Source organism: Malania oleifera, chromosome 12, assembly GCF_029873635.1.
Source record: "Malania oleifera isolate guangnan ecotype guangnan chromosome 12, ASM2987363v1, whole genome shotgun sequence".
NCBI classification, from domain to species: domain Eukaryota; kingdom Viridiplantae; phylum Streptophyta; class Magnoliopsida; order Santalales; family Ximeniaceae; genus Malania; species Malania oleifera.
This window is the reverse complement of record NC_080428.1, coordinates 61,864,196-61,891,098: the sequence shown is the minus strand read 5'-3', so window position 1 is coordinate 61,891,098 and position 26,903 is coordinate 61,864,196. Positions and strand designations below refer to the sequence as shown.

Sequence of the window (26,903 nt, the reverse complement as noted above, 5' to 3'; positions counted from 1 at the left end):
AAAACAGCTCGGTACGAGCTGCTTAACTATTCTGCCAAAAAAAAAAAAAACGAGAGGAACACAATGGAGTGTTAAACCCTCTAAGGGGAAAGATGCAGACAAAACCATTATTCAAAATTCTATCCAGAAATTTGAAACTAAGGGGGGGATAATTGATATGTCCATAATAAATCACACTAATAAGGGCAGGTCAATGCTTATCTCGCACTCTCTCCGGGTCTGACATTTTGACGAGTGATTAGCTCCGACCTAATAAAGAGAAGGAGAGATCCACGCCGACACCCTTAATAACCGAGTGATAGACGCACACATTTATTGCTGGAGAGCGATTTACGCCCTCGTGCAATAAATGCAAGCCAACCGACGGTCAACTCAAGCCCCTATAAGAAAGGAGTTGGAGAAAAGGGAAAGGTAAGTGACAAAACACTATTCTACTGTTGCGTTTAGCCTTCCTAAAAGCGTTCCTCTTACTTAGGCATCGGAGAGATCTCCCGGAGTACACCCCGAGTCCTCCAAGCCTTTCTTCTCTTCCTCTTTCAGGTCAACGGGAGTCGAAGAAGCATCCTCATTATTTTTATCTCGCAACAGACTATATTTTATTTGTTAAAGATATATTTATTCATTTAATTTTCATGAAATGTACAAAACAAATATTCTGTAATAATATAGTTATTTAAGTATTTTTTAAAATTATTTGTATTATTTATTTATTTTTCATAAGTTTAATTTTTAAAAAATATTATTTTGTCAATAAAATAAATTTTAAGAAATTTTACCATCTTACATTTTTAGTCTTAAACAAGAGTTTGTTGAAGATGTTAAACGCGTAGAAGGCTTGCTTGCCGAAAAAAACAGCGGGGGTATGTACGAAGAAAAAGCCGTTGAGCTACGAGCGCCTCTCTCTCTCTCGCTCGCTCTCTCTCTCACTGTACAAATGAACCGAGAGGACCCTCTCGTTCTGTGTCAAACCCTTGCTGCAACTAAGCTTTTCTTCTCTTAGTTGCTTAATCCTCTCTTATTTCGTACACAGACAGCTAGTGTTTATGTATAGACGGAAGAAGGCTCTGTTTGATTGCTTCTGTACTCTCCTTCCATTCCTCATTTTCTCTCTCTATCTCTACTGCCTACCTGGTTGTAAGCTTTTCTTCTTTACCAGAATACTTTGAATCGCTGCATTTTCATTTATTTCCGCGGTTTTTTAATTTTCAGATAATTTGGTTTATCCCGATTGTAAATGATTAATCTTGATTTTAGAAATTATGGATTTGAATGTTTGATCATAAACTGCTAATCTTGCTTCACTAGGTCATGCGTTTTAGTCCCTTTACCTTCCTGATGAACATTAAGTCGAGCTTTATGGTTTTTATATTTCCTTCTGATTTCGATTTTTGGACCAGTTCTTACTCAGCGGGCTTAATTTTATTAAATTTTTTTATAAGTACTTTTCTTGCATCCGGAAGAAAAATTTTGCATCCCTTAATAGCGGTTAAAACCAGCAAAAGCACTTCTAAAATGCTAAACAGATCGGTGCACCCTCATATTCGGTTTGTCAATTGGAATGAAGTGCAAATGAAATGGAACAAAAAGATGCAAAAATTAAGTTGAAAGGATTCTATTTCATTCAATTCCACTCTATCTTATGTACCAAATGTATATTAAATAAATATTTGTTTGTTACGCTTATGCAAGAATGTAATGGGATGGAATAGAATGACACTGGTATTTACAATTTTACATATTTGCCATTGCTGCTCATTTTATTCCACTTTGCATTCCACTCTAGCATACCAAGCATTGGGTACCTTAATCAAAGGAAGCTGAAATGCAATTTGCTGCTCAAGATGAACATTTTGTTTTATCTATAATTTTGATAAACTTGTTCTACACTTGAATGTGTCATATTTGTTGTTGAGAATTGCAAGTGGTAGACCCAAATAAAAATAATTTTATTAATGCTTACAACAAAAATATAATGTGTTATACACCTTACGGTCTTGTACAAACTCTTGCATACTCACACTGCAGGTAATATACTCGCACGCACCAAGTGTAACTCACAGAGTCACTTTGGTGCCTAGCTCCTTATGCCCACACTTATTTCACACACACACACACACAATAGGAGGGCACCTCCTATTTATAGTAGGAGCCAGTTGCAAATTGACTTGTATTCTTCTAGTATGCCAACTGTGTAGCTGACTCAAGACTTCTAGATGCTTATTGGGAAGATGACAATTGCAATCCTCCAACTCTCCAAGAAAGCCCATAGACTTCTCTAGAGAGATATAGAGAGTCAGCAATCTCTTGATATTGTTACTAGCATGGACCATACTGAATGCTGTGGGCATTAATGGGGCAACATATGCATGGTAACAAGAAGCTAACAATATTGAGTGCTTTAGGCATTAATAGGGCAACATATGCTTGGTAACAAGATAACAATTAATATGCACTTTTGGTTACTTATACTGTGTTTGGATTCTGGAAAAAATAGATTTTGAGCCTTTGATTTGGAATTATGTGGGTTGGCTTTTATTAAGTTTTTCCTAATTTACCCAAATCCAAATCAAAGACCTCACATCCTGTTGTCAAAATGCAGCATTGAAATTCTGCCTTCTCTATAATATTCTTCAGTTTCTATGCATATGTGTTGATAATAAGACATATCAAGGAAGAAATTAAGACATTGATATATTAAAAGGGACAAAACATCCCTTCTCCACTGTATCCATGTTGGGCTTACTTTGGATTTGGTAATTACCCGCCCTTGCTCTTTTCCATTATTTTCTAATAATGTCATCCTTTTTTTTTTTTTAAATCTTTTTGGCACATTTGTTATTTTTTTTGGAAAATGCAAAGTTTTAATGTAACCAGATAGCTATTCCAGTAGCTAAAGAGAAACAAAATTTTTCCTATTATACAATAGCAAACCCAGTAACCTAGTAACAGTCTATGCTACATAATTACATGCTAATCATCATTCCCACTTGGGAATCATCATCTTCCTTTTTTTATTGTTTCAAATTTTCAATATTAGTTAGTTTATGATTTGTATGCATCCTCAAGCAACCTCTTCATTCCTTGTTTAGTTCCTAGTCTTACTGTGCATTTTTTCCTTTTCTTGTGTGAAGTATATTCGGAATGGAAGCAACTGGTCTGAGCAAACGCAAACTTGATATGGAGGAAAGGGCCTTGAAGTGTTTGCTTGATGCATTTGGTTTTTTGTTTTCTCTTAGAGAAATAGCTTCTGCTTATTGCAAGGTAGGGCATAATCCAGACTTGGCTGGTGAAATTCTGTATGACTTGCGGGGAAGAGCCTCTTCCTATGCCACTTGTGCATCTAATGGTCAGAAAAAAGGTCGAGAATATTCAAAATTATCTGACAATATCACTTATGAGAGGTCATGTCTTGTAGATGGGAATTCTAGAACGCTGAAGCCAAAAAGGCATCCTGTTTCTGCAAGCACTGTTTCAAGTATTATCGGGAAACATTATATCCATACCATTGGCAAATGGGTCTCGTCCAGGAACCAAGCCATTAAAACTGAACTTGAGGGAGTTGAAATTGCCTGAATTTTGGGAGGAGGAAACTAAATCAAATTCTAGAAAGGATGCTTTTGTACATCAGGATATTGAGGATTTCCTGTTTAACATGCTTGGGGGTGGATTTCATTTGGACAGGGATGTGATCTGAGAAATTCTTGGTAAATCATTTTTTAAATCCTTTTCTTATGGATTTCACTATCATACCCTTTCAAATCTTCAATTGATTTGATATATTCTTTCCAAAATAAGCCATTTTATTTGATTTCTGTAACACTAATTTGAGTCCTCTGTCATACTGATTACAATTATTATGTGTTTTTCCAATGATCTTTTAGCTTATGCTTCCTTCATTGTTGTGACTGTCGTATGGGGGTGCCTTCTTCCTTAAATTTGTGAATCCCTCTCAAAGTCATTTATCATATCTGAGTTCATTTATTCATAGAGTAAATTTACTTTTTATGTGTGTGTTTTTCCCATTTTTTCTCCTTTTGGCCTGACTGCAAGTGAAAGTACCAAAGAAAGCCGGAGGATACAAGGTCAAGACCTTCGCTAGGAATCTAGTTCTTAACAAAGTTATTGACATGAGTTCCAACTTCCACGTCAGGATACTGTACTTATGTCTTGGGAAATATGGTTACATGGCGAAGCAAGAAACAGAATGTGGTTGCAAGGAGCAGTGCCGAGGCAGAATATAGGGCTATGGCTAACGAAGTTTGTGAGATGCTATGGCTGAAGAGAATACTTGAAGAGCTGCGGATGCCCGTGAACATGCCAACGAAGTTGTATTGTGACAACAAAGTTGCCAAAAGTATTGCTCAAAATCCAATACAACATGATCGCACAAAGCATATAGAGATTGACAGACACTTCATAAAAGATTAGATTGATAGTGGAGCTATTTGCATGCCTTTTGTTCCTACTACTCAACAAATAGCCGATATCTTCACCAAAAGGACTTTTTAGACCTAGTTTTGAGCTCTTTGTAAGCAAGTTGGGCATGATAGATATCTATGCTCCAACTTGAGGGGGGGTGGGTGTCGGATTTCTAGGAAATAAATTAGGAAATTCTATTTTTTAAAATTTGAAATTACTTTTTCAGTTTCTAGTAGTTTTAGTTTCTTGTTTTCAAGCCTAAAGATTTGCTGATTTGATTTGCTGATTTTGTGGTGATTTGATTTGCTGATTTTGTGGCCTTCCTAATTTGTGGCCTTCTTCTACTATTTATCTTGTAATCATGTCTCTTGAAATTCAATAAGAATGGTTATTCTTCTTCTGAAAAATCTTTCAATAATCAATTCCTTCCTTTTGAGCATACCCTTTTGCCGCTAACTGAGCCTTGAATCTGACTTTCTCTTTGTTACTTGGATCTTCCTTCTTGGCAAAGACCCATTTGCAACCAATTGCTTTCTTTCCTTTGGGCAACTTTATAAGCTCCCAGGTATCATTCTTTTGAAGAGATTGCATTTCTTCATTCATGGCTTTATTCCATTCCACATTTTTAGAACATGCAACAACTTCTTTATATGTGGAAGGAATATCATCTTCAACTACAGGCACAGCATACGCAACCATGTCTATATACCACACTGGCTTCTTAATCTCTCTTCTAGGTCACCTGGTTGCAATAGACTCTTCTTTCTGTTGTGGCTTTTCTGCTAATTCCTCCTTTTCATTGTCTCCTTCATCATTTTCTTATGTGACTGGAGTATATTCGGAAGAAGTCTTATAATGGCCTTTCTGATTTCTACATCTTGCAAATTACCTTTGTTGGTATTTTCATTGGGTGCATCTTCTTTTCTTTTCCCGAGCATTTGAATTTTGTAAAAAATGACATCCCTGCTAAATATCACCTTTTTCGCTTTTTTACTCCACAACCTGTAACCTTTCGCACCACTGCTAAAGCAAAGAAAAATGGCTTCTTTTGCTCGGGGATCAAGCTTACCGTCAGTTACATGGTAATAAGTTGGACAACCAAAAATACGTAAGGATCATAATTAGTAGCAGGTTTTCTAGTCCATACTTCAATGGGTGTTTTTCCTTCAAGTACTGCGGATGGCAATCTGTTGATGATATAGCTGGCGTATGTAATAGCTTCTGCCCAAAACGCCTTACCCAAACCAGCGTTGGATAGCATGCATCTCACTTTTCTTGCAAAGTGTGATTCATTCTTTTTGCTATGCCATTCTGTTGTGGAGTTCCCTTCACGGTGAAATGCCTCCTGATTCCTTTATCTTTGCAAAACTTCTGAAACGGATCAAACTTGTATTCTCCACCATTGTCTAATCGTAGGCACTTGATCTTTCTTCCTATTTGGTTTTCAATCATCTTCTTCCAAGCTAAGAACACATTCAGAACTTCATCTTTATGCTTCATGGTATACATCCAAAGTCTTCTAAAGAAGTCATTTACTAAAGTGACGAACCAATGTTTGCCGCCTAATGATGGAGTCTTAGTGGGGACCCCACACATCAGTATGTACATAGTCAAGAATGCCTTTTGTTTGGTGGATAGTAGTACCAAACTTCTCTCTTGTTTGTTTGCCAAGTACACAATGTTCACAAAATTCTAATTTACAAGTTTTGTCACTTTACAACAAGCCTTGTTTTGCCAGCCCTTGCATAGCTTTTTCACTAGCATGTCTAAGTCACATGTGCCAAAGTCTTGGAGTATCATAAGTGTCTCCTTCTGATTTTTCCACGACAGTGTTGGCTCCACGTACAACTATGTGGCCTTGCAAAAAATATAGGTTATTTCTCCTTGTACCTTTTAGAATAACAAGAGCACCTTTAATCACCTTCATAACTCCATTTTCAATAGCGATTTTGAATCCTTTGGAATCTAAATAACCTACTAAAATCAAATTCTTTTTCAAACCACGTACATACCAGACATTTGTCAGCTTTAGGGTTGTTCCATTATGCAGCTCCAATCAAACAATACCAACTCCTTTCTTTTGGCATGGACGGTCGTCTCCCATGAGTACTTTTCCACCATCCACTATTTCAAGACTAGTGAAATAGCTTTTATTGTATGTCAAATGGTGGGTGCATCCCGAATCTAGGATCCATTCATCAGGCTGACATTCTGTTGTGGAGATAAGTGCTATGTTTATATCCTCATTAGATTCATCAGGTACATTAGCACTTGTGCTAGTGCTTGCATTCTGCTTCTCATTGTGCTTCAATTTAGGACAGTCCTTCTTCCAATGGCCTTTGTTGTGACAAAATTCGCATTCATCTTTGGCAAGGAGTCTTCTTCCATTTGAAGAAACAACTCTCGATTTGGAGCGAGAGTTTTTCCTTTTGGATGTTTTGCGGCTTTTGGACCTCCCCTGTACCACCATAGCTTCTGAGGCATCACTTTCAACTTCTTTATCATTTTTAGGGAGTTCATGATTCAACAATGCATCTATGACATCCTTAAAAGAAAGAGTATCTTTCCTATACATTATGGTGGTTAAAAAATGCTCATAAGGATCAGGCAAGGAGTTTAGCAAAATAATAACTTTATCTTCATCTTTAATTTCTTCATCTAAATTTAACAAATCAGCCAACTGTTTGTTCATAACATTCAAATGATCGATCATGGACGTACCTTCAATGTATTGAAATCAAAGGAGCTTCTTTTTCAAATGCAGCCTATTTTGGATGCTCTTCATCATGTATTTGTCTTCCAGCTTCTGCCATAACACCTTGGTTATGTTTTCTCTCATGACGACGTACTTGACATCTTTCGCGAGGAACAGCCGGATCGTCCCACAAGCTGTTTGATTCAGTTGCTTCCAGTCTACCTCCTTCATGTCATAGGGTTTATATTCCAACGTTATGTCTAGTCCTTGTTGATTAAGGACATCTATAACTTCACATTGCCACATTCCGAAGCTATTACTTCCATCAAATTTTTCGACTTCAAACTTTGTGTTGAAACTGCCATGAATGTAGCTTTGGAACCGCTTGTACTTTTGTCTTCGCTTGCCATCTTTCTTTAAATCTAGTATAGGACTTTGATACCAATTGTTGGGAGCGTGGTTGAATAGTATCCGTATACGTGAACAGTAACATATACATAAACAGTAACAAATTCAGCTTTACCTGATACCGCTTATTTTATACCCCAATTCAAGATCGAATTGATATAGAGAAAGGCAATGAAGAACAAGCCATACAAATACAACACCGATAATTTTACATGGAAAACTCTCCAATTTGGAGAGAAAAACCACGGAGCAGTTAGAAGCAATTCACTAATCCAAATGAGGAAAATACAACAATACAAAAGAAAAACTCTCAAATTCTCTCTCCACACTCAAATACAAAATTGGCTAACAAGCCTTCAAAGTACAAGAAATTCTAAGTTTTTGGGGATGATTAAAATGAGATGGGATGAACCTATTCATAATAAAAATACTATTACTGTAGTAGTACTATGCAATATTGTAGTAATAACAACTGCCACCCCTTTTTGACCAAATTTACACCATCTACCACCTTCTTCAATCTTCTCTTCGATTTTCTTTATTCTTCTTTTGTGGTGTGGCTCTCAAATTGGCGGTGGACTCTACTTCACAACAACAACAACTTTTGCATGATCATTTGCCTTTTTTTTCTTTTTTTGAAGAACTGTTATTTCCCTATATAAATGTTTATTTCTTTCATTCCTTATTCCATTCCACAAACCAAATTTTTTATCAAATTATTAAAGTGTTGGTGGAAACAAAGATCAAACTGCACATAACTACTTCCTTGTTGGGGGAAATAATCTTCAGCCCTTCATGATAATACAAACTGACAATTTTTGCAAGGTTTTTTTTTTTAACTGAAATGTGTGATAATTCCTATGTGATCTGAGTTGTTAAACAAAACATAAAATATCAGTCTTCAAATGATTTTAGTCTTTGTTATGAGTAAAATGCTTGAGATGAGCACAATCCTGTGATACAATCGTAAATCACCTTTTAACAATATTTCATCAGATTGAAAACTTGGTAGATCCTTCACAGCATTTTCTTTTCTTCAATTGGCCTTTGCCTCCCCTTCCCTCTCCGTTCCTCCCCCCCAAAAAAAAAGTGTTCCATGACTCTTAGTGTTAACTTATGATGCGAGTGACAAGCATAGCGTATGCTGTGCTTCAATTATAGACAATGAATTGATACTTGTGATTCGAACAATGCTTTCAGATTCATACATCATTTTGGGTTATTATTTTGGAATGTGTACCGACCAGGACATACTGACAGAATTTTGGAATCTGTTGAATGGTTTCTAAAAGGAGGTTACACAATTCTCTATAGCTACTTGCTACTTTAAGATGTCATGTCATTCTCAAGCACAACTATCCTTCCCATAGCTTTGAATCACTGCCTTGCAGAATGATGCTGTTTATATAACTTCGTTTTTACTGTTTGAATCATTTTCATGAAAAGCTTTTGCTTCAACCAGTTCATCAATTGGCGTTACACATCTTGGAAAAGAAAATTTCTCTGAAAGTGTTGCATCCTTCATGCTTTGCAGAGGGAATAATAGTACATTTATTTATACTGTGCTGGTGCTCTAAAATAAATTTTTTTTTTCATCATTACATATGAAAAAAGATGAACTGTTTAGAGTTGCTTTGGTTCCTGTGATAGAAATTACTCTATTATTGTCTAAACCTATCAATAATTCAAGTAAAGGGATAGAGGACACTAGTGTGTTATTTTTGTTGATGCTGCATGATTCAGTTGTCAATTATTTTTGTGCTGGCTTGATCTTCCATTTTAGTATCTCATGAAATTTGCTATCAAACAGGTGTAGATGAAGAAGATGGCTACCAAGCAATTCGAAAATCTGTGAAGGAGTATCGATTTTCGATGAAGGAGTATTATAAAGCTGTATGTTCCATTTCTTTTGCAGGCTGACAGCATTATAAGAGTATAAAAATGCATTATAGTTTGTGTTATACTGTTCTAGCTCTATAAAATGAGGATATTAATTTCTTGCAGGCTGTTGATGCATTTGCCGCGGGGGATCAAGGCCGAGCCAGCAAACTTGTAGAAAAGGTACTTGCCACTTTTTTCCCTCTCTGTGTTTAGTGGTTCAGTTTCCTTTTTCCTTCAACAAGCAATTTTTCAGTTGGGTGAGGCTACAAGTTATGCTCACTATGCGTCAACAAATGTTTGTCACAAATGGATTAACTTTTAATCTACCATGTTTGGGATTTACCAGTTTACTAATCAGAAATTAGACTTTCACTTTGTCTCGAATTTGACCAAGGTCCTGGCTTGATCAAAGGGCTAAATGGTATGCTTAGATTTAAACCTATACGTAAAGAAATGTATAAGCAAAGATGCAAAAGGTTCAGTCGTATAGATAATAAGGAACATGATGCATCAAAATTGTGAATGTATCTTAGGTCCAAATTGAGTCTTAGGTCCAAATGGTATGCTTAGATTTAAACCTATACGTAAAGAAATGTATAAGCAAAGATGCAAAAGGTTCAGTCGTATAGATAATAAGGAACATGATGCATCAAAATTGTGAATGTATGTTAGGTCCAAATTGAGTCTTAATGACATCCCAAAGTCTATTCTGTTTCATTTTCAAATGATAAAACTCCAAAATTAAGTTCAATGATTATTATCATGAATGGTTATGGTTTTCTTAGGGGCATTTCTTTCACAAAAGGGCTCGTGAAGCAGATGAGGAATCCGCCCAAAAAATTTTTGAGACTAGGTTAGTGCACTTAAATGGACAGAGTATGCATGTTTGTGGGTTGGGGGATGCAAGTATGCACTTTTTCCTTTTGCTTCGGACATTATAATTGACACAAGTTTGTGCATTGGTAGATATGTGGAGACAAAAGATGAAATATCCCTTGATTTACACAACCATGGTGTCAAGGAGGCGCTCCATCTTCTGAAGAGTCATCTCTCTTCACTATCTGGCATTGCTTGTAAGCTATTGTTACCTTGTGTATAATTTACAGCTGAATAGATTTAGATGCTGTGATGCCATATCTATAGTATTTTTCATTTATATCTTTGATCTTTTCCATCAGCTATCAAATACCTCAAGGTTATAGTGGGGACAAACAATGAAGGTACTCCAAAAGGAGTGTGTAAATGGGTGGTAAGGCTTTGACTGATCTGATTCAATTTAAAATACTGCTTCTGTTCTAAATTTTAATGGTGCTAAGATGTTTATTGAAAGAGGAAGTTTCACAATAAATGGGCCTTATGCTTTCAGAAAAGGGAATTTGTATAATCATTTTGTGGAGAAGGCTTCTCTTAATTGGGGGGCGTTGAATGACCTCTTGCTTGCACCTCCAATGTTTTACTCATGTTCTCATGCCTAATTTGATGTCGTATGTTGAATTATGTTAAACAATAGCAGCAATTAGTATTGTTGTTGTTGTTGTTTTTATGACTTAATATTATTTCAGCCATTGTATCAAGATGCAAAGATGGGTCTTTCTTTGCCCTGGCAAACAATCATTCATTAGATCAAAAGCACAGGTACATACAAAGTGGAGGACAAATTATGAAGTTAGGCTGCTGAAAACATGTCAAGTTTTAGTCAAATCCTGAGTACGTCAGTTGTTTGGTTGATGCAAATAACATGACATATGAAAATTCATGCAACCTACCCACCTTCATATAATTTGATTCAATATCTAGACTTTGATGTGGTTAGACAACCTAAATTAATAATTTGTTGGTGAAGACGTCTCGCACCTCACATGGGTTTATGAATATAGATCTCCCCCAAAAAGAGGGGAAAAAAAAAAATGAGAGGATCTCTTTCCATTTCTATAAACTTTATTCTTTTTCACATTCCTTAGTATCACGAGTATAAAATTTTGAATTAAACTTCCAAAACTGAAGAAAGAGTTCATATATTGGTTTTACATGTTTTTTTCTGAGCAGGTTTCGAAGTTGCTGGAGAAGGAATCAATTAAGCGGACAGAAGAAGGGAATGGTGGAGCAATATTGATTCGCATTGATGAAATCAATCGAGAAAATTTGAGTTTCCTTCAGAAGTAATACAATAAACCTTCCCCTAATGAATAAATTGTGAATTCATTAATTAGAAGAATTAATAAATTGTAAATTTTCTCCTTTTTTTACGCCCAAGAAAGGACTTGTACTCAACAATGGCAGGATCATATCAATCTTTTACATGATATGTAAATCATATTTATTCAAAGGTGCGACTTCAATCTCAGTTAAAGTCAAGAATGTTGTTTTTTTTTAAATCTCTAACGCCATTTATAAATCTAATTGTGCATGCCAAATAATGGAACATTTTAAATTTTCACTTGGCATCTATAAATGATACTAACTTGAATGTTTGTACATGATATTTCATATTGAAAATTTTTTGATTGCATACTTAAAATGTTATGTCGTAAAAATGCATATGTTTTTTAAAATTTACCAGAACGACTGGTTTTTTTTTCTTCTTAAATCACTTAATGGTGTCTTATTACTTATGAAAATTTATAGTCAATGATATTATTAATGATGCATAGTAATATTCAACGCATTCTATTTTTGAGAAGAAGTTGAAATATTAGAAGTGGAAAATGAAGGGTAAGTAATTGTATGGTCTAATGTGTGTGCATTTGGATGTAATATGTGAAACCAAAGAATTTAATAACAAGATTAGGTGATTCATCATGATACTAATAAATTAGAATTTTATATAGATATTGAATAGGATTCTTTAGATGTCAGTATTTGAATTATCATAGAACTTGTTTAGCACTTGACTTTGTATTTGAAAAAATAAAATTTTGATTTCGATTTTAGTTTGCTCAAACAAAGTTTAACATAAAATTATATTCAATTTCTTGAAAATTTAAATTATGCCTCCAAATCTCGCAATCACTAGCTAAAAGAAAATTCAGACAAAATCAATAAAAATTATCGAATGAAATGAGAAATATGAACTGACCATTTATAAGCTAAACTGGTATATATGTATGTATGTATATATATATATATATATATTAATATTTATATTTATATTTATATGCGCAAATAAACTGAATAAAGGATCCAATAAATATTAAATAATGACATTCAATACGAATAAGATGGAACTCGGACTTTGGACTCAGTAGTTCATTGTGAGTGGGGATTTTGGGATAAGGGCAGGAGGGAGTTTACTTATCTTCAGGAAAAAAGTAAAAAACAAAAAAAGAGCGAATAAGATGAGCGGACGACACCGTATTGGTCGAAATATATGCTCATCGCTGCATCGAGCATAAAATTAAAAAATGTCCACTAGCTCCCTCGCCCCCCATGTTATTTTATTCTCGGGTATAACGGCAGCTTCTCCTCAGTTGCGTTCTCTCTCTCCTTTCTCCCTGGCTGGGTTGGGTGCGCAGGAGCCGAGGAAGAGGACGATGGGCGGGTTTGCGAGGGATGTGCAGTCAAAGGCAGAGCTGGATAACGTGATCGGAGAGGGCGCACCCGTTATCCTCCACTTCTGGGCTTCATGGTGTGAAGCTTCTAAGCAGATGGACCAAGTCTTCTCCCACCTCTCCACCGATTTCCCCCATGCCCATTTCCTTAGGGTTCTCTCTCTCTCTCTCTCTCTCTCTTCCTGTTGTACTATTGAAGGTTTTATCACTGCTACTGATTTTGTGAGTTTTATTATCGTGATTATTAGCTGGTGTACTGTAGGTAGTGACTGCATGTTTGTTTGATGTGAATTTTTTTAGTGGGTTTGTTATGTATTTGTTGAATGTTCTTATAAATTTTAAGTTTCAGATAAATCTGTCGCTTAGAAACGAATTTAGAAGTTATTGCTTCCGCTGTTCTATTGTTTTGTTTTTAGGTTCTTTGGCTGGGAGTTGTATGGAGGTTTGGATTGTGCTTTTAGTTTTATGATGATTTTTTGGAGTTTATTCAATCAAATTGCATGGGGCTTCGTATATCTTTTTTGAAGGATTCTAGGATTTGATGTCAGCGAAATTGTAAGTTACTATTTTGCACTGCAAAATTTGGTGGATCTTCTTGTTATGTCAAAGAGAGTGCAGTTGGAAGAGACTCGTGCCCTTGCTAGTTGCTATGTTTCTATATATGCAGTAGCACGTGGTTCTAAGTGGCACCAAACATTTGTCATGGATCTAACTTTGGTTATGTGTATGCATAGTTGGTATTGATATCTGAGGTGCTCAGTGTGTTTTATGTGGTTTTTGTCATGTGCTGTTAGGGATGGTGGTGTGACTCCTGAACCTTAATCTTAGGTCTTGCAGCTCACTACCGCCATCCTGGCCTCAAGCCCTTTGATGGTGGATCCACACTGCTCCCTTATGGAAGGGCTCTTGGTGCGCAGGCTTGTCCATGTTACCCCTCTTGGAATTGGTTCCCAAAGTGGTGGAGGCACCAGCAATTGCAGTGTTGATATGAACTTGCTGCCCTTGCCTTCTTCCTTAGAAAAATGGTTGATCCATCAAGCTTTTGTAGAGCTACCTTAATGCTTTCTAAATGGAATTTTATGCTTTTCAATGTAGAAGATCATGCTCTTTATGTTATCATTGATTAGGAAGTATGAAGAAAATGAGGAAAAGCAATGCCCAACTTTGCATTCAAAATTCAATAATAATATACAGCATATTATCTCAACTCTCAATCTTGAGGAGGAGCTATTGTCTTATTTAATGAGTAATTTGGTTTTTTCAAATTTGCTTCATAAAATGTACAAATTTTGGCTAGTATAGCAGAATAGTTTTGGATCAAGTTATATACGTACCAAGGGTTAAAATGGTCAAAGTATCGAGCTTCTTTGTTCTGACATAGGATGGAAGCAAGGATTTTTTTGACAGCTCAATGGTCATTCATAAAATTCTTAATGGTTTTGACAACCAGTTAGATAAACCAAATTTGCAGAAAGTTCATGTAGATTAATTGAAAAACAGGGGGAATAATATTGAAAAGGTGGAGAATTGCACTGATAGTTGAAGTTTAATTCTAATGGTTTTTTTCTCGGAACATGTACTTGTCACTGCCTTGAATTGGTTTTGACCTTTAACCTAGTTTAAAGAGGGATAAAAAATCATTCTCATTCAAAATTGAAATGGGTGCTTGCAATGAATTAAATAGCAAATGTTATTGTCCAATTATCTTATTCTCATTTGAATCACACAATGAACTTTTGTAGTACTTAAAACTTTATAATTGGTTGAAGAATCTCTCATAGCGTATCATGCTCGAATTTTCTGATTGTGATAATGATACTATGTGAATGGTTTTCATTTTAAATTTCAGATTTGTTGCCTATGAAGTCTATGTATGACTAAATAACAATTTTCTCTCTCTCGCTTCTGCTCATTTCCTCTTAAATCTTGTGTTATTTTTCTCTATATTTCAAGTATGATATCTAATTAGTTGTTTTCTTTGATTGACATTTTCTGTTGATTCAACCTGTAATATTTTCTATTTAGCTTGCTCTGATGTGCATGATGTTCTTTTATTCTTACCTTTGAAACTGTTAATATTATTTTAGGTTGAAGCTGAAGAACAACCTGAGATTTCAGATGCTTATTCAGTTTCTGCTGTGCCGTACTTTGTCTTCTTCAAGGTAGGGTCAATTGGATCATTTTCATTCAAATTTTTGGGGATAATTTGTCATTCAATTTTGATTTATTCTTTTAATTGTAATATTTGATACACAATGGTAAACAAACTATGTTGAAGCATGCTTATGCTTTTCTAACTCTTAAAAATGATGGAATTGGAATATTGAGGTTTTGTTTTTAATTTGTGTCAATTTTGATTTATTCTTATAATTGTAATATTTGATACACAATGGTGAACAAACTATGTTGAAACATGCTTATGCTTTTCTAACTCTTAAAAATGATGGAATTGGGATATTGAGGTTTTGTTTTTAATTTGTGTTCTAAGATAGAGTTTTAGCATTTCAACTTTAGTATATTTATTTTCAAGTTTTTGCTTGAAAATTAGTATTTATGCCATCACCATAAGGTGTAAAATCAAGTATTACATAAATGTCCCTCCCGATCATCTCATTGTATCAATTAGAACCATAGCTAACCACCAATATTTGACAACACACAGCAGGGAAGTTGTTCCCTCAAAAGTTTTTCTATTACTTACCCTCTACACAGTCCAAAAGACAACAAAGGGAAAGAGGGAGAGGGATTTCCATCTATCCTTATTTGCTCAGATCCCTGCCCAAGCCCATATAAATCACCCTCCATCGAAGCTGCATGAATTTTTAATAAGGAACTATGGGCTTAGGGATATTACTTTAAGCAATTGCTACTTTATACTGGATGACTTGTGGAGGGAGGGATAAAATGGCATTGGGCTGTTTAGCACTGAGCTAATGGTAAACAATGACAAAAGAGGTTTTTAGGAATGTCAAAGAGACAAAAACCACTTTTTTTTTTTTTTGAGTTTTTTTTTTTTTTTTGGCTTGGATAGGTTGGAGTGTGGTTTGTTAGATGTGGAGGCTATGACTAAAAGGAATAATCTTTTTGATGATTTGAAGGAGCTGTTATAGTGGCAGGACATGAGTTCACTAGAAATTAAGTGTGAAGTGGGTTGGAGAAGGGGTTTGTAATTTAGGCTTTTTTCATAGGGTAGCTAGTGGGAGGAGGAGGAGGAAAAGTTTTATCAAGGAGTTGGAATTAGATTCTAGGAGCACACAAAGCATACTTAAATTGGAGTTCAGATCACAAACTTCTACATGTATTTGTATGCACAGGGGTGCCCAAGTAAAGTTGACCCCAACTAGTGGGAGTTAAGGCCTGGTTTGTTGTTGTAGTTGTAGGAGTGCCCAAGTAGATTGATTTTGGAAGGCTTATTGAATTTGAATCCAATTTAGGTGATCTCAGCTTAGTTGAAGTTGAAGGTTTGAGATGAGTAGGGAGAAAGCTCCTAGTTGAGATGGTTTCATGATGGTATTTTTTAGGAGAGTTAGGAGGTTCTCCATGAGGACTTTTATGAGTTCTTTTTTTCGAGGAGATTCATCATAATGAAGTGGTGAAAAATAGTGTAAGCTCTACCTTTTTGGCAAAATAGTGTAAGCTCTACCTTTTTGGCCCTAATCCCAAAGAAGGAGAGATCTTTGAGGATGGGGACTTCAAGCCTACTAGTCCAGTCACTAGCCTTTCCTAGGTTCTTTCTAAGGTCTTATCTAAGAGGCTGCGGCACATGGTGGCCATGGAACCTATGTTCATTAAAGACATAACAAATATTAAGGTCCATTCGGTAGCATGAACCTCCGTTCTTGCATGCCTAGGGCTTGGGTGTGATCAAAGGGGCCTTCATAGGGGGAGGGAGAAAGTGGAGGTTTCTCATCTTTAGTTTCGTTGATGATACCATGTTGTTCCTCAAGGACAATATTGCAAAATCTTGCGAAGTCATTATCTTGCTTAAGATTTTTGAGAGTATTTCAGGCTTAAAGATCAACTTGTCCAAGAGTGGGGTGGAGCAGCTTTTGATCAATGACCTCTAGGGCCAAGATGCTTGTGATTGCATATCCCTTGGAGCAGTCAATAGCTCAGGGGTATACTAGTCTTGTGGAAGCCTAGTGTTGTGGAATTGTTGGACCACTCCATCAACTTCTTCTCAATCTCTTGTTTATTCAAAAGCATGAATGATAGCTTCTTGTGGATTTTCATAGGAGTTTATGGCCTTGGTGAAGGAGCCCACAAGTTTCTTTTTTGGAATGAGCTCCCTGAGATTAGGAGTAGTGGATGCTCCTTGGATTATTGGAGGCGATGTCAATATGATTGTGTATCCGCATGAAAGAAGTGGGGGGTATCCTTGAGCTAGTAGCATGATAGAATTCCTTGACTTAATCAACGTGAATGCCCTTATTGTTCTCCCTCTCATTGGTGGCAACTTCACTTGGTCCAACTCTAGGGAGCCGCCTTCCTTTTCAAGGATTGATAAGTTCCTAATTTTGGTCGAGTTGGAACTTCATTTTCCTCACATGATTTTAGAGTCTACTTCCTAGGCCCATCTCAAATCAATTCCTTGTTCTTCTTGACACGGGGGGAGTGAAATGGGGGCCAACCCCCTTTTTCTTAAAACACAACGGTTTCAAGGAGTTAATGAAAGCATGGTGGTCATCTATTTTGGTCACGAGGAAGGCTAGTTTTGTGCTTGTCTCAAAGTTGAAAGGAATAAAGGAAAAGCTAAAGATAACAGAAACACCTTTGGGAATGTTCAAGGGAAGAAGATTGTTATCCTTAATGGTATCAAAGAGCTTGATGAGTAGGAATTAATTCAGGGTCTTGATGATGATCAGAGAGGTAAAAAAGCTATGCCTCACGGACCCCCAAAATAGGACTCAAATAAGGGTCGTGTGGCACTCGTTGAGAGCTCTCCCTCGACGAGTTAGCCAATAGTCACACGTTCAAGCCTGCAAGCACGAGCACCAGATAAGCCTCAATACCCATGAGAAACTAGGAACGATAGGATATCACACAAGCAAGATATTCATATACACTGAATAATACTTCAACAATAAGATATATCACAATCCAAGGCAACAGAACATCATAATGAAAAGGACTACTTGTATTATTCATATCTAAGAGAATAACCATACAAACATTAACACAAGCAATCAAAGATTCATTATAAATCCCTGGAGAATGCAATTAGAGTAGTATCTCTCTCCCATTTTAACCCATTACATTGTCACTCCCTAACATCCTCCCCCACTCATTTTATTGACGTCCTCGTCGATGTGTTGTATAAGACCTCTTCAATCTTTTGATGTTGATGCTGGTGTCGTCGTCTTTGAATTTTTGAAATCTTCAATCTCTTGCATGGCATGCTGAAGGTTTTTTTCCTTTTCCCAACTGTTCTCTTCTTCTCCCAGCCCGTCCACTGAACCAAATATTGTTGTTGTTAACGACCTTCTTTGTTAACGACTTTGTTTGCAAGGATCTCTTGGACATCTTTGTTTACAGACTGCCTTCTGGAAATCGTTGATCTCCTTTTGTCGATGCGGATCTGCTTCATCAGCATGGAATGACTTTAGGTTGCTGACGTGAAACACTGGATGGACTAGTTGTCTATGGCTCTTCATCCACTCTGATTGTTCAAGTCGATAAGATGCATGTCCCACATTCTCGATCACCTTGATTGGACCTTCGTAGCGGTGTAAAAGCCTTTTATCTTTGTCACGAGGAAATCGAAATGTCTTTGGTGACACTTTTACAAGAACTAGATCTCCGGTTTCAAATTGTTGTGCTCGTCGCCCTTTGTCTGCCCATTTCTTCATGCGCTTTGATGCTTTTTCTAACTGAGCTCGAGTGACTTTTATATTTTGCAACCAATTCTTTGTGAACTGGTATGCTTTCGGGCAATTTCCCTTGTATGGACCATCCAGAGTGTGCGGGAGAGTCGATTGTCATGTCACAATCTCAAAAAAGCTTTTCTTAGTCGCTTAAGATTTCATAGAATTAAAACAAAATTGTGCTGTGTCCAGTAAGGAAACCCTATTTTTCTGATTTGAGTTTACAAAATGTCGTAAGTATTCCTCTAGCATCCCATTAAAACGCTTTGTTTGACCATCTGTCTGAGGGTGGTAGCTGGTGAAAAGATTAAGGTTTGACCCCATCAAGCAAAAAAGCTCACCCCAAAATCCCCCAATGAATCTAACATCCCTATCACTGATTAGGCTCTCTGGAACACCCCAATATTTCACTACATGCTTGAAAAATAGCTAAGCTGTCTTCTCTACTGAGCATGACTTCGAAACTAGTACAAAAGTTGTATATTTTGAAAATCGATCAATTACCACCAAAATCGTGTCATACTCCTCTACTTTTGGCAATGAGGAAATGAAGTCTAAAGAGATACTCTCCCATGGCCTTGCAGGTACTAGCAATGGCTCCAGCAATCCCGAGGTCTTCTTTCTTTCGAGCTTGTCTTGTTGACAAATCAAGCATGCTTTGGTATAGCTCATTACATCATCTTGCATATTCAGCCAATAGTACCCTTGTGTAATCAAAGCATCAGTTCTTCCCCATTCGGGATGTCCCGCCCACAATGTATCATGACACTTTTTTAGTAAGGTTTTCCTCAAGTTCCCAGCTTTGGGCACGTAGAGTCTCCTGCCTTTAGTCATTATCAACCCATCTTCTACCCAGAATTGTTGTGTCTTCCTTTCTTCTATCAGTTTGCTCAATGTCTACGCTTGCTGGTCTGTACTTAAATGTTCCCTAATAAGTTCTTTTAGGGATAAAGTCACCCTGCTAGTTGATAAATGACTTATGAATTTTAGTGCTGCCAATTCAGTTTTTTTGCTTAAAGCATCAGTCACTTGGTTTGTCTTCCTTGCCTTGTATTCAAAATCAAAATTGAATTCAGCTAGCTTCTTAGCGGGCTTGTTTTGAAGTTAGGCCTGGTTGTGACAAGAAGTGAGTAACCGCCACATTATTTGTCTTTACCACAAATTTGGACCCCAAGAGATAGTGCCTCCACACCCGAAGACAGTGTACTACAACTAAAAGTTCCTTCTTTTGTGCTGTATAGTTCCATTTGGCATCCATTAATTTTTGACTTTCAAAAGCAATTGGATGCCCTTCATGTAAGAGAACTCCTCCTAATGCAAAGTCTGAGGCGTTTGCTTGCATTTCAAATGACTTTGTTATATTGGGAGGGGCTAGCACATGATTTCCTGCAATTTTCTTCTTTAGTTCAACAAATTATGATTGACACTCTTTTGACCACCCCCATGGTACCCTTTTTCTCAATAAATCTGTCAATGACACAATTCTTCTGGAGTACCCTTCTATAAACTTCCTGTAGTAGTTGGCTAGCCCTAAGAAGGTTCACAATTCTCTAACGGATGTAGGGGCTTGCCATTCATGGATTGTTTGCACTTTTACTAGATCCATCCATTTTTGGCCCTCTTCAATGATATGCCCTAAGAATTTAATACGCTTTTGAGCGAAAGCACACTTTTCCCCTTTCACATATAACTAATTTTCCCAGAGCTTTTGAAAGACTTGCCGAAGGTGATCTTTATGTTTTGCTAAGGATGAGCTGAACACAACTATGTCATCAAGGTACACGACTACAAATCGATCAAGATAGTCCCGAAAAATCGGATTCATTATAGTACAAAAGGTAGCAGGTGCATTTGTTAATCCAAAAGGCATGACAAGGAACTCAAATGCTCCATATTGGGTGACACAAGTGGTCTTAGGTTCATCTCCCTCTGCAATGCGTACTTGGTGGTATCTCGATCTCAAGTCCAGTTTAGTAAAGTATTTGGCTGTACTTAACAAGTCAAAAATATTTGCAATCAACGGAATGGGGTACTTGTTGCAAACAGTCACCTTATTAAGAGCCCGATAATCTCGCAAATCTTGCACTATCGCAGAACCCCATCTTGTTTCTTCTGGATTAACACTGGGGCCCCAAAAGGTGCTTTTGATGGCCAGATGAATCCTGCTGCTAGTAGATCATTTAGTTGCCTTCTAAGTTCAGCTAATTCAGGCGGCACCATTCGATAAGGGGCACGGGCTGGCGGTTTTACTCTAGGCAAAAACTCAATTTCATGGTCAATATGTCGTCGAGGTGGTAAAACCTTGGGGAGCTTTTCTGGGATTACCTCCTTGAATTCTTCTAACACTTCCTTAATTTCAACCGGATATACGCCTATTTTTTCATTTTCAGAAACTATCGGTAGTACCACGAAAGAAGGTTCTCCCCTTTTCACTCCCTTCTTGAACTAGAGGGTTGAAAGCAACTTCTTTTGGTTGAAAGTGTTGTAGGCTGCGGGAACAGCACAAGGGTTATCTCCTATTATCACTAGACAGTCCGCAACTGGGATCGGCATTGAGCGCGTCACCTTAAGAAAATCCATCCCCAATACCACATCAAAGTCGTCGAGGGGTGCCACGGTGAAATCAACTGTTCCTAACCATGACCCCATTTGGCAGGCTACTTTAGGCGCCGCTCCCACCATGGTTAACGCTTTAGAATTCACCGCTTTCATTTGTCCCACATCCTTGTCTACTTATAGTTCTAACCGTTGGGCTTCTGTGTCAGCAATGAAATTATGAGTGGCCTCTATATCAATCAAGGCCTTGATTTTCTTTCCATTCAAAAGTAAATCCACATACATTAAGCCTTTTTCTTAAGACTTGTTGGTAACTACTTGGCGCTCCAATGCCCCCAAAAATCTCAATGCTCCCACCATATGTTGTTTTTCTTCTGGGGTTACTATCGGGGTTTCTGTTTCCTCTTGAAGGGCCTTTAGAGCAGTCAAAGCCTTTCATTTGGGGCACTCCGCCACTCTGTGCGGTCCCATGCAAAGGAAACATGAGACTGGCAGACGACGCTCCCCCCCCCTCTACGTCCGCCCCTCCACTCCGTAGTCATGGGAGCTATTCTATCTTTCCAATAACTATTCATTTCTTCGTCCCTTCCCCCATTTGTGGGTTTGTACAATTTATTGGGCCTTGAATCATTGTTGGCGGATGTTGGGTAATTTCGCTTTCGAGAACTGTCTGAAAAATCATCCAACTGTTCAGCAGCGGCGAGGGTGGAAGAGAGGTCACTAATCCCTTGTCTGCGCAATTCATTCTTCGGTCATGTCTTCAAACCCCGGAGGAACTGGAATAGCCTATCTAATTCAGTCATGTCTTTGATGTCTAACATTAGTGCATGGAATTCCCGTACATAACTCCTTATTGAACCGGTCTGTTGTAAATCATATACCTTGCACCGTGCCATGTACTCTACATTTTCTGGATAGAATGGTGTCTTCAATGCCTGTTTCAATCCCCCCCAAGTATTAATGACACACCTATTATGCTGATTTCATCCCATTTAGTTCTCCACCACAATTTAGCATCCCAAACAAGGTATACTGTTGCAATATTCACTTGGTCCTCCTCTAGATCAACTCGTGAACACTTGAAGTAGTGCTCCAAATCAAAGATGAGATTGTCCAGTTCCTTTGCATCTCGGGTACGCCCAAAACTTTTAGGTTCTGATAACTTTATTCGAATTCCCTCACTAGGTTTAGTTATCGGCCTTTGGGCCATCTGCGCCATTGCATTCAATTTCACAGTCATCTCTTGTAAGTCCCTCTGAACCTGATCCATAGCACTCTGGAAATTGCCTATCGCCTTCAAATCTTCTTTCAAAGCACTAATAAACTCCTTAACGTTTTCTGCAAGGAAATCGAAATTATTAGTCAGCTCCCGTAAGGAGGCCTCAAGCTCTATTGGCTCTCCCCCTTGGGATGTTAGAGATGGCAATATGCCCTCAATATGTTCTAGCCTACTCTCAAAGGCGCTTCCAACTGCTTGATGTTCCTTTGGAAGGCCTCAAGCTCAATTGGCCTTTTCTCCAGGGATTTTACATGTGGAATGAATTTTTCAAGTTCCACAATTCTCTCCTCAAGTTTTGATACCCCATAGAGATTTCCTCTAGGGTTTTCTTCGGCGGCTTCAAGCTTTGTTGGCACGCCTTTCTCCTTTATCAATTTCGCCACCAACCCTTGGAGTTCAAAGCACGTTGTCTCCAAGGTTTCAATTTTTGCCACCTTTGTCTCAAGTGCCTTAATGTGCTTTATCTTTCTGGACCTATTTCTCATGTTACCACTCATGGCACTTGCACACACTGTGCTTTGATACCAACTGTCACGGACCCCAAAATAGGACTCAAATAAGGGTCGTGTGGCACTCGTGGAGAGCTTTCCCTTGATGAGTCAGCCAATAGTCACATGTTCAAGCCTGCAAGCACAAGCACCAGATAAGTCTCAATACCCTTGAGAAACTAGGAACGATAGGATATCACACGAGCAAGATATTCATATACACTGAATAATACTTCAACAATAAGATATATCACAATCCAAGGCATCAGAACATCATAATGAAAAAGACTACTTGTATTATTCATATCCAAGAGAGTAACCATACAAACATTAACACAAGCAATCAAAGATTCATTATAAATCCTTGGAGAATACAGTTAGAGCAGCATCTCTCTCCCCCTTTTGCCCCATTACATTGTCACTCCCTAACACTATGCTTAAGAAGGAATCGAACGAGGTTAGTAATCTTGAAGAGATATCTTGGAGGCAAAAATCCAGAGCTTTATGGCTCAAGGGGGACCGTAATACAAAATTCTTTTGTCAGACGCTTGGATAGCAAACGATCATCGTAGAAGTAACACCTTATCTAGCATTGAAATTGGGGAAATCACCATAAGTAGGGAAGAGGATTTTAGGAAAGTTATTTGTGATCTTTATAAAGACCTTTATATTGGAACTGAGACTTGGAGACCTACAAAAGATGCAATCAATTTCAAATCTCTTAATTCTTTCACTGCAGGTTGGCTTGAGAGATCCTTTGAAGAAGCATAGCTCTTCCAAGCGATTTAAAAATTTGCAATTAGGATAAAGTGCCCGGACTAGATAGTTTCTCCTTGGTTTTCTTTCAGGCTAATTGGAGCCTTCCTTCTCAAGTACGGAATGTTAAATGTGTTCGAGGAAGTTTCATAGAACAAGAAAATTCGTTAGTTGCATCAATACCACTTTTGCCACTCTTGTTCCAAGGAAGCTGGAGCTGCTAATGTCAAAGATTTTTGCCCTATTAGCTTGGTGGGAAGCATTTATAATATCATTGCCGAAGTACTAGCTGAGAGGTTTAAAAAGGCAATACCGGAAGTCATTGGTCAGTATCAGCATGCTTTTGTGGCTGGAAGACAGATTATGGATGCAGTCCTTATTGCTAATGAGGTGGTGGATGCCTATATGAAGGAGGGAAAAAGAGGAATAGTGTGTAACTGGATATGGAGAAAACATTAGCTTCCTTCTTTGTCTTCTCAGGAAAATGGGCTTTTGGGAGCTATGGTGTAATTGGATTGGTCAATGCATCAAAACCCCCAAGCTTCTCAATGCTCATAAATGGCTGCCCTTCTAATTTCTTTTTTTTGATCATTAAATGTAGATGTATTGACCAAAATGGATATGTACAGTAGCTTTGGGCATACCCACGAGAAGGGAGACTAAGTCTCCACTCACAAAAAAAATCAATCAATTACATAAAAACTTGGGCATTCCTAAGGCCCTAAGGCTTTTACATCAAGCTCAGGAAAACCCACATGAAAATGAAAATCTGGGTTCAGGTGACCAATTCAACATTTAGACAACCGAACCAACATTAAAATCAATGAAACCAATACTAGCTTTCAAGACAAGCCAGATCAAATCCTGTCAGAAATTTCTTATCTAGGTTCCTTCCAAACCATGAGCAATGGGAATTTGTTGCATACCATTCTATACGTATTAGTCTGAATTGTTTTGATTATTGCTTCAGGAGGAGTCACCTTTCCTTTGAATTTGGTTTTGTTTCTGAAATGCCATATAAGGAACACTGTGGCTGCAAAACAGTCTTCCTTGCAATTGCTTGTATACCTGTCCCTCTTGACTCCTTGTGCAACCATTTTAGTGAAGCTTTAATAGTTGTCATTCTTCTTGTCACCCCCATCCAGGTTTTAATGTGTCCCCAAACAGTATCTGTGATGTTGCATTTGAAAAATAAGTGATCTAATGTTTCCACTTCAGACCTGCAAAGGGAGCAAACTTGATCCATTCTTTCCACAGCAATTTTATCATCATTTAATAGTTGACCTTTGACAGCAAGCCAGAGGACAAAAGCATGCTTCGGGGCACTATTACATTTCCATACTTCATCATTCCAAGGAACCCTCCTTCCTTTGTTTCTCCAGTGATGGTACATTTTTTTGCAGTAGAGTTTGTCATCCTATTGCGAAGATATGAATTGGCTTTCTGCAGATGAGTGTTCATTGAACTCTTTGATTATCATGCCCTTTATTTCCACAAGCTTATTGAATAAAGGAGAGTCCTCATGCTTACAGGTAGCCTTCCAAATACTTCTCCCCTTCAAGTAAAACCGGTTAATCCATTTAGATTCTCTGTGATGATCAGTTTGGATAGAGTTATGATCAACACAGTGTGATATAGTTTTGTTTAATGGTACAATGTAGGACCTAGACATTACTCTGAACATATTGAAGATGGACTTTTAGGGGATTCTAGATAACCAGAATTCTACCTGCTCTATGATGCTCAAAATTGTTTACTTGACTCCAATTGTGTAATTTCTTCTTCGTCACCTCTTCAAGGCTGTTCTGGGATAGTTTTGTTTCAATTATGCCAAGCACATCAATCTTATTCCTTTTAATGAAGTCAAAGACTCCATTATGTTTTAGGGGTTTATTAAAACCCCTGATATTTCAGGAGGCTATCTTCATGGGTTGGGTAGGGGGCCATGTCCCCCTTTCCTTTCATTTGGTTTAAGAATTCTAAACTCATTAATCTTCTTCTTACTTTTCACCTCGATGAAGCCATCTACACCCTCAACTACAACCTTCCCTCTGTCTGTCTCTCCTTCTGTAATTCTGGCAGTACTCAAACTTGTGACCTTAGGCTTTGTTTGTACACCCCCAATTTCTGTAATTTGAATCACACCCTTCCGACCCCCTTTTATACTAGTAGGAGTAGAAGCTACTGATTTTCCTCCATCTTTCTCAGTTTTAGTCTTCCTTTTATCCTTCCCTGATTTTGCTAATTCTGGCATAATAGGAACCTTAGGATCTTCATTGTGAGCCACTGCATTGTCATTCTTTTCTATATCTTCCCTTTGTATTCTCCACACCTCCATCTATCTCTGCATGATTTGGACTCTTCGCATCAGTAGTCAGGATCTGTGTTGGTTTTGGGATCTCCTTTGCTAGCTTAGATTTACATCCATCTTCAGAGTGCCACAAAGTTTTACAGAAATTGTAGTGCTTAGGGAGCTTTCAATAAAGGACTTCTTGAGATATCACCTTCTCATTAGGCAACCAGATTGTCACATTGTGTTTTATTTCCTTCGCCACATCCACCTGCACCAAGATTCTAGCATAAGTAAGTCTTTCTCTATTGGTAGCATCTTATCTGCATAGAGAGGGTGACCCACCTCTGAGTAGATTCTACCCAGTGCATTCGGTGTCCATAACTCCAGTGGCATGTTTTTCAGCTGTATGCACACTAGTAATGTACTCAACTCCTTTTCATCAAATTGAAACAGTTTAGGCATTTTCTTTAGAAGTAAAGGCTTACCATAGGCCATGTAAGGTCCTCCTTTCAAGACTTGGCTTAAGTCATCTTCCTTGCAAAACTTGAAAATGATCCATCCACTCACATGGTGAATGACTTCCACTTTCACATTCCAGGCATTAACAACATCTTGGAGGGCTATCTTACCTGGGTATTTACCAACAAAGTACCCAACAAGGTAGTTACTCCACATTCCTTCGAGATCATCCATATCTGTAGCTGGAACATGTGCTC

At 37.7% G+C, this 26,903-nt stretch overlaps 1 protein-coding gene and 1 pseudogene across 1 annotated transcript in view; both read left to right on the top strand.

Moving 5' to 3' along the window:
• The first annotated feature begins 3,141 nt into the window (after positions 1-3,141).
• On the top strand, positions 3,142-11,729 carry LOC131143956 (putative nuclear RNA export factor SDE5; annotated as a pseudogene).
• A 984-nt stretch (positions 11,730-12,713) lies between these two features.
• The window catches only part of LOC131143815 (monothiol glutaredoxin-S17), a 37,013-nt gene continuing 22,823 nt past the window's right edge, over positions 12,714-26,903 (top strand). The window contains exons 1-2 of the mRNA XM_058092187.1: positions 12,714-13,104; positions 15,039-15,113. Coding sequence (XP_057948170.1) covers positions 12,805-13,104; positions 15,039-15,113 — 375 coding nt within the window. The 5' untranslated portion in view covers positions 12,714-12,804. The remainder of the gene's footprint in view (positions 13,105-15,038; positions 15,114-26,903) is intronic.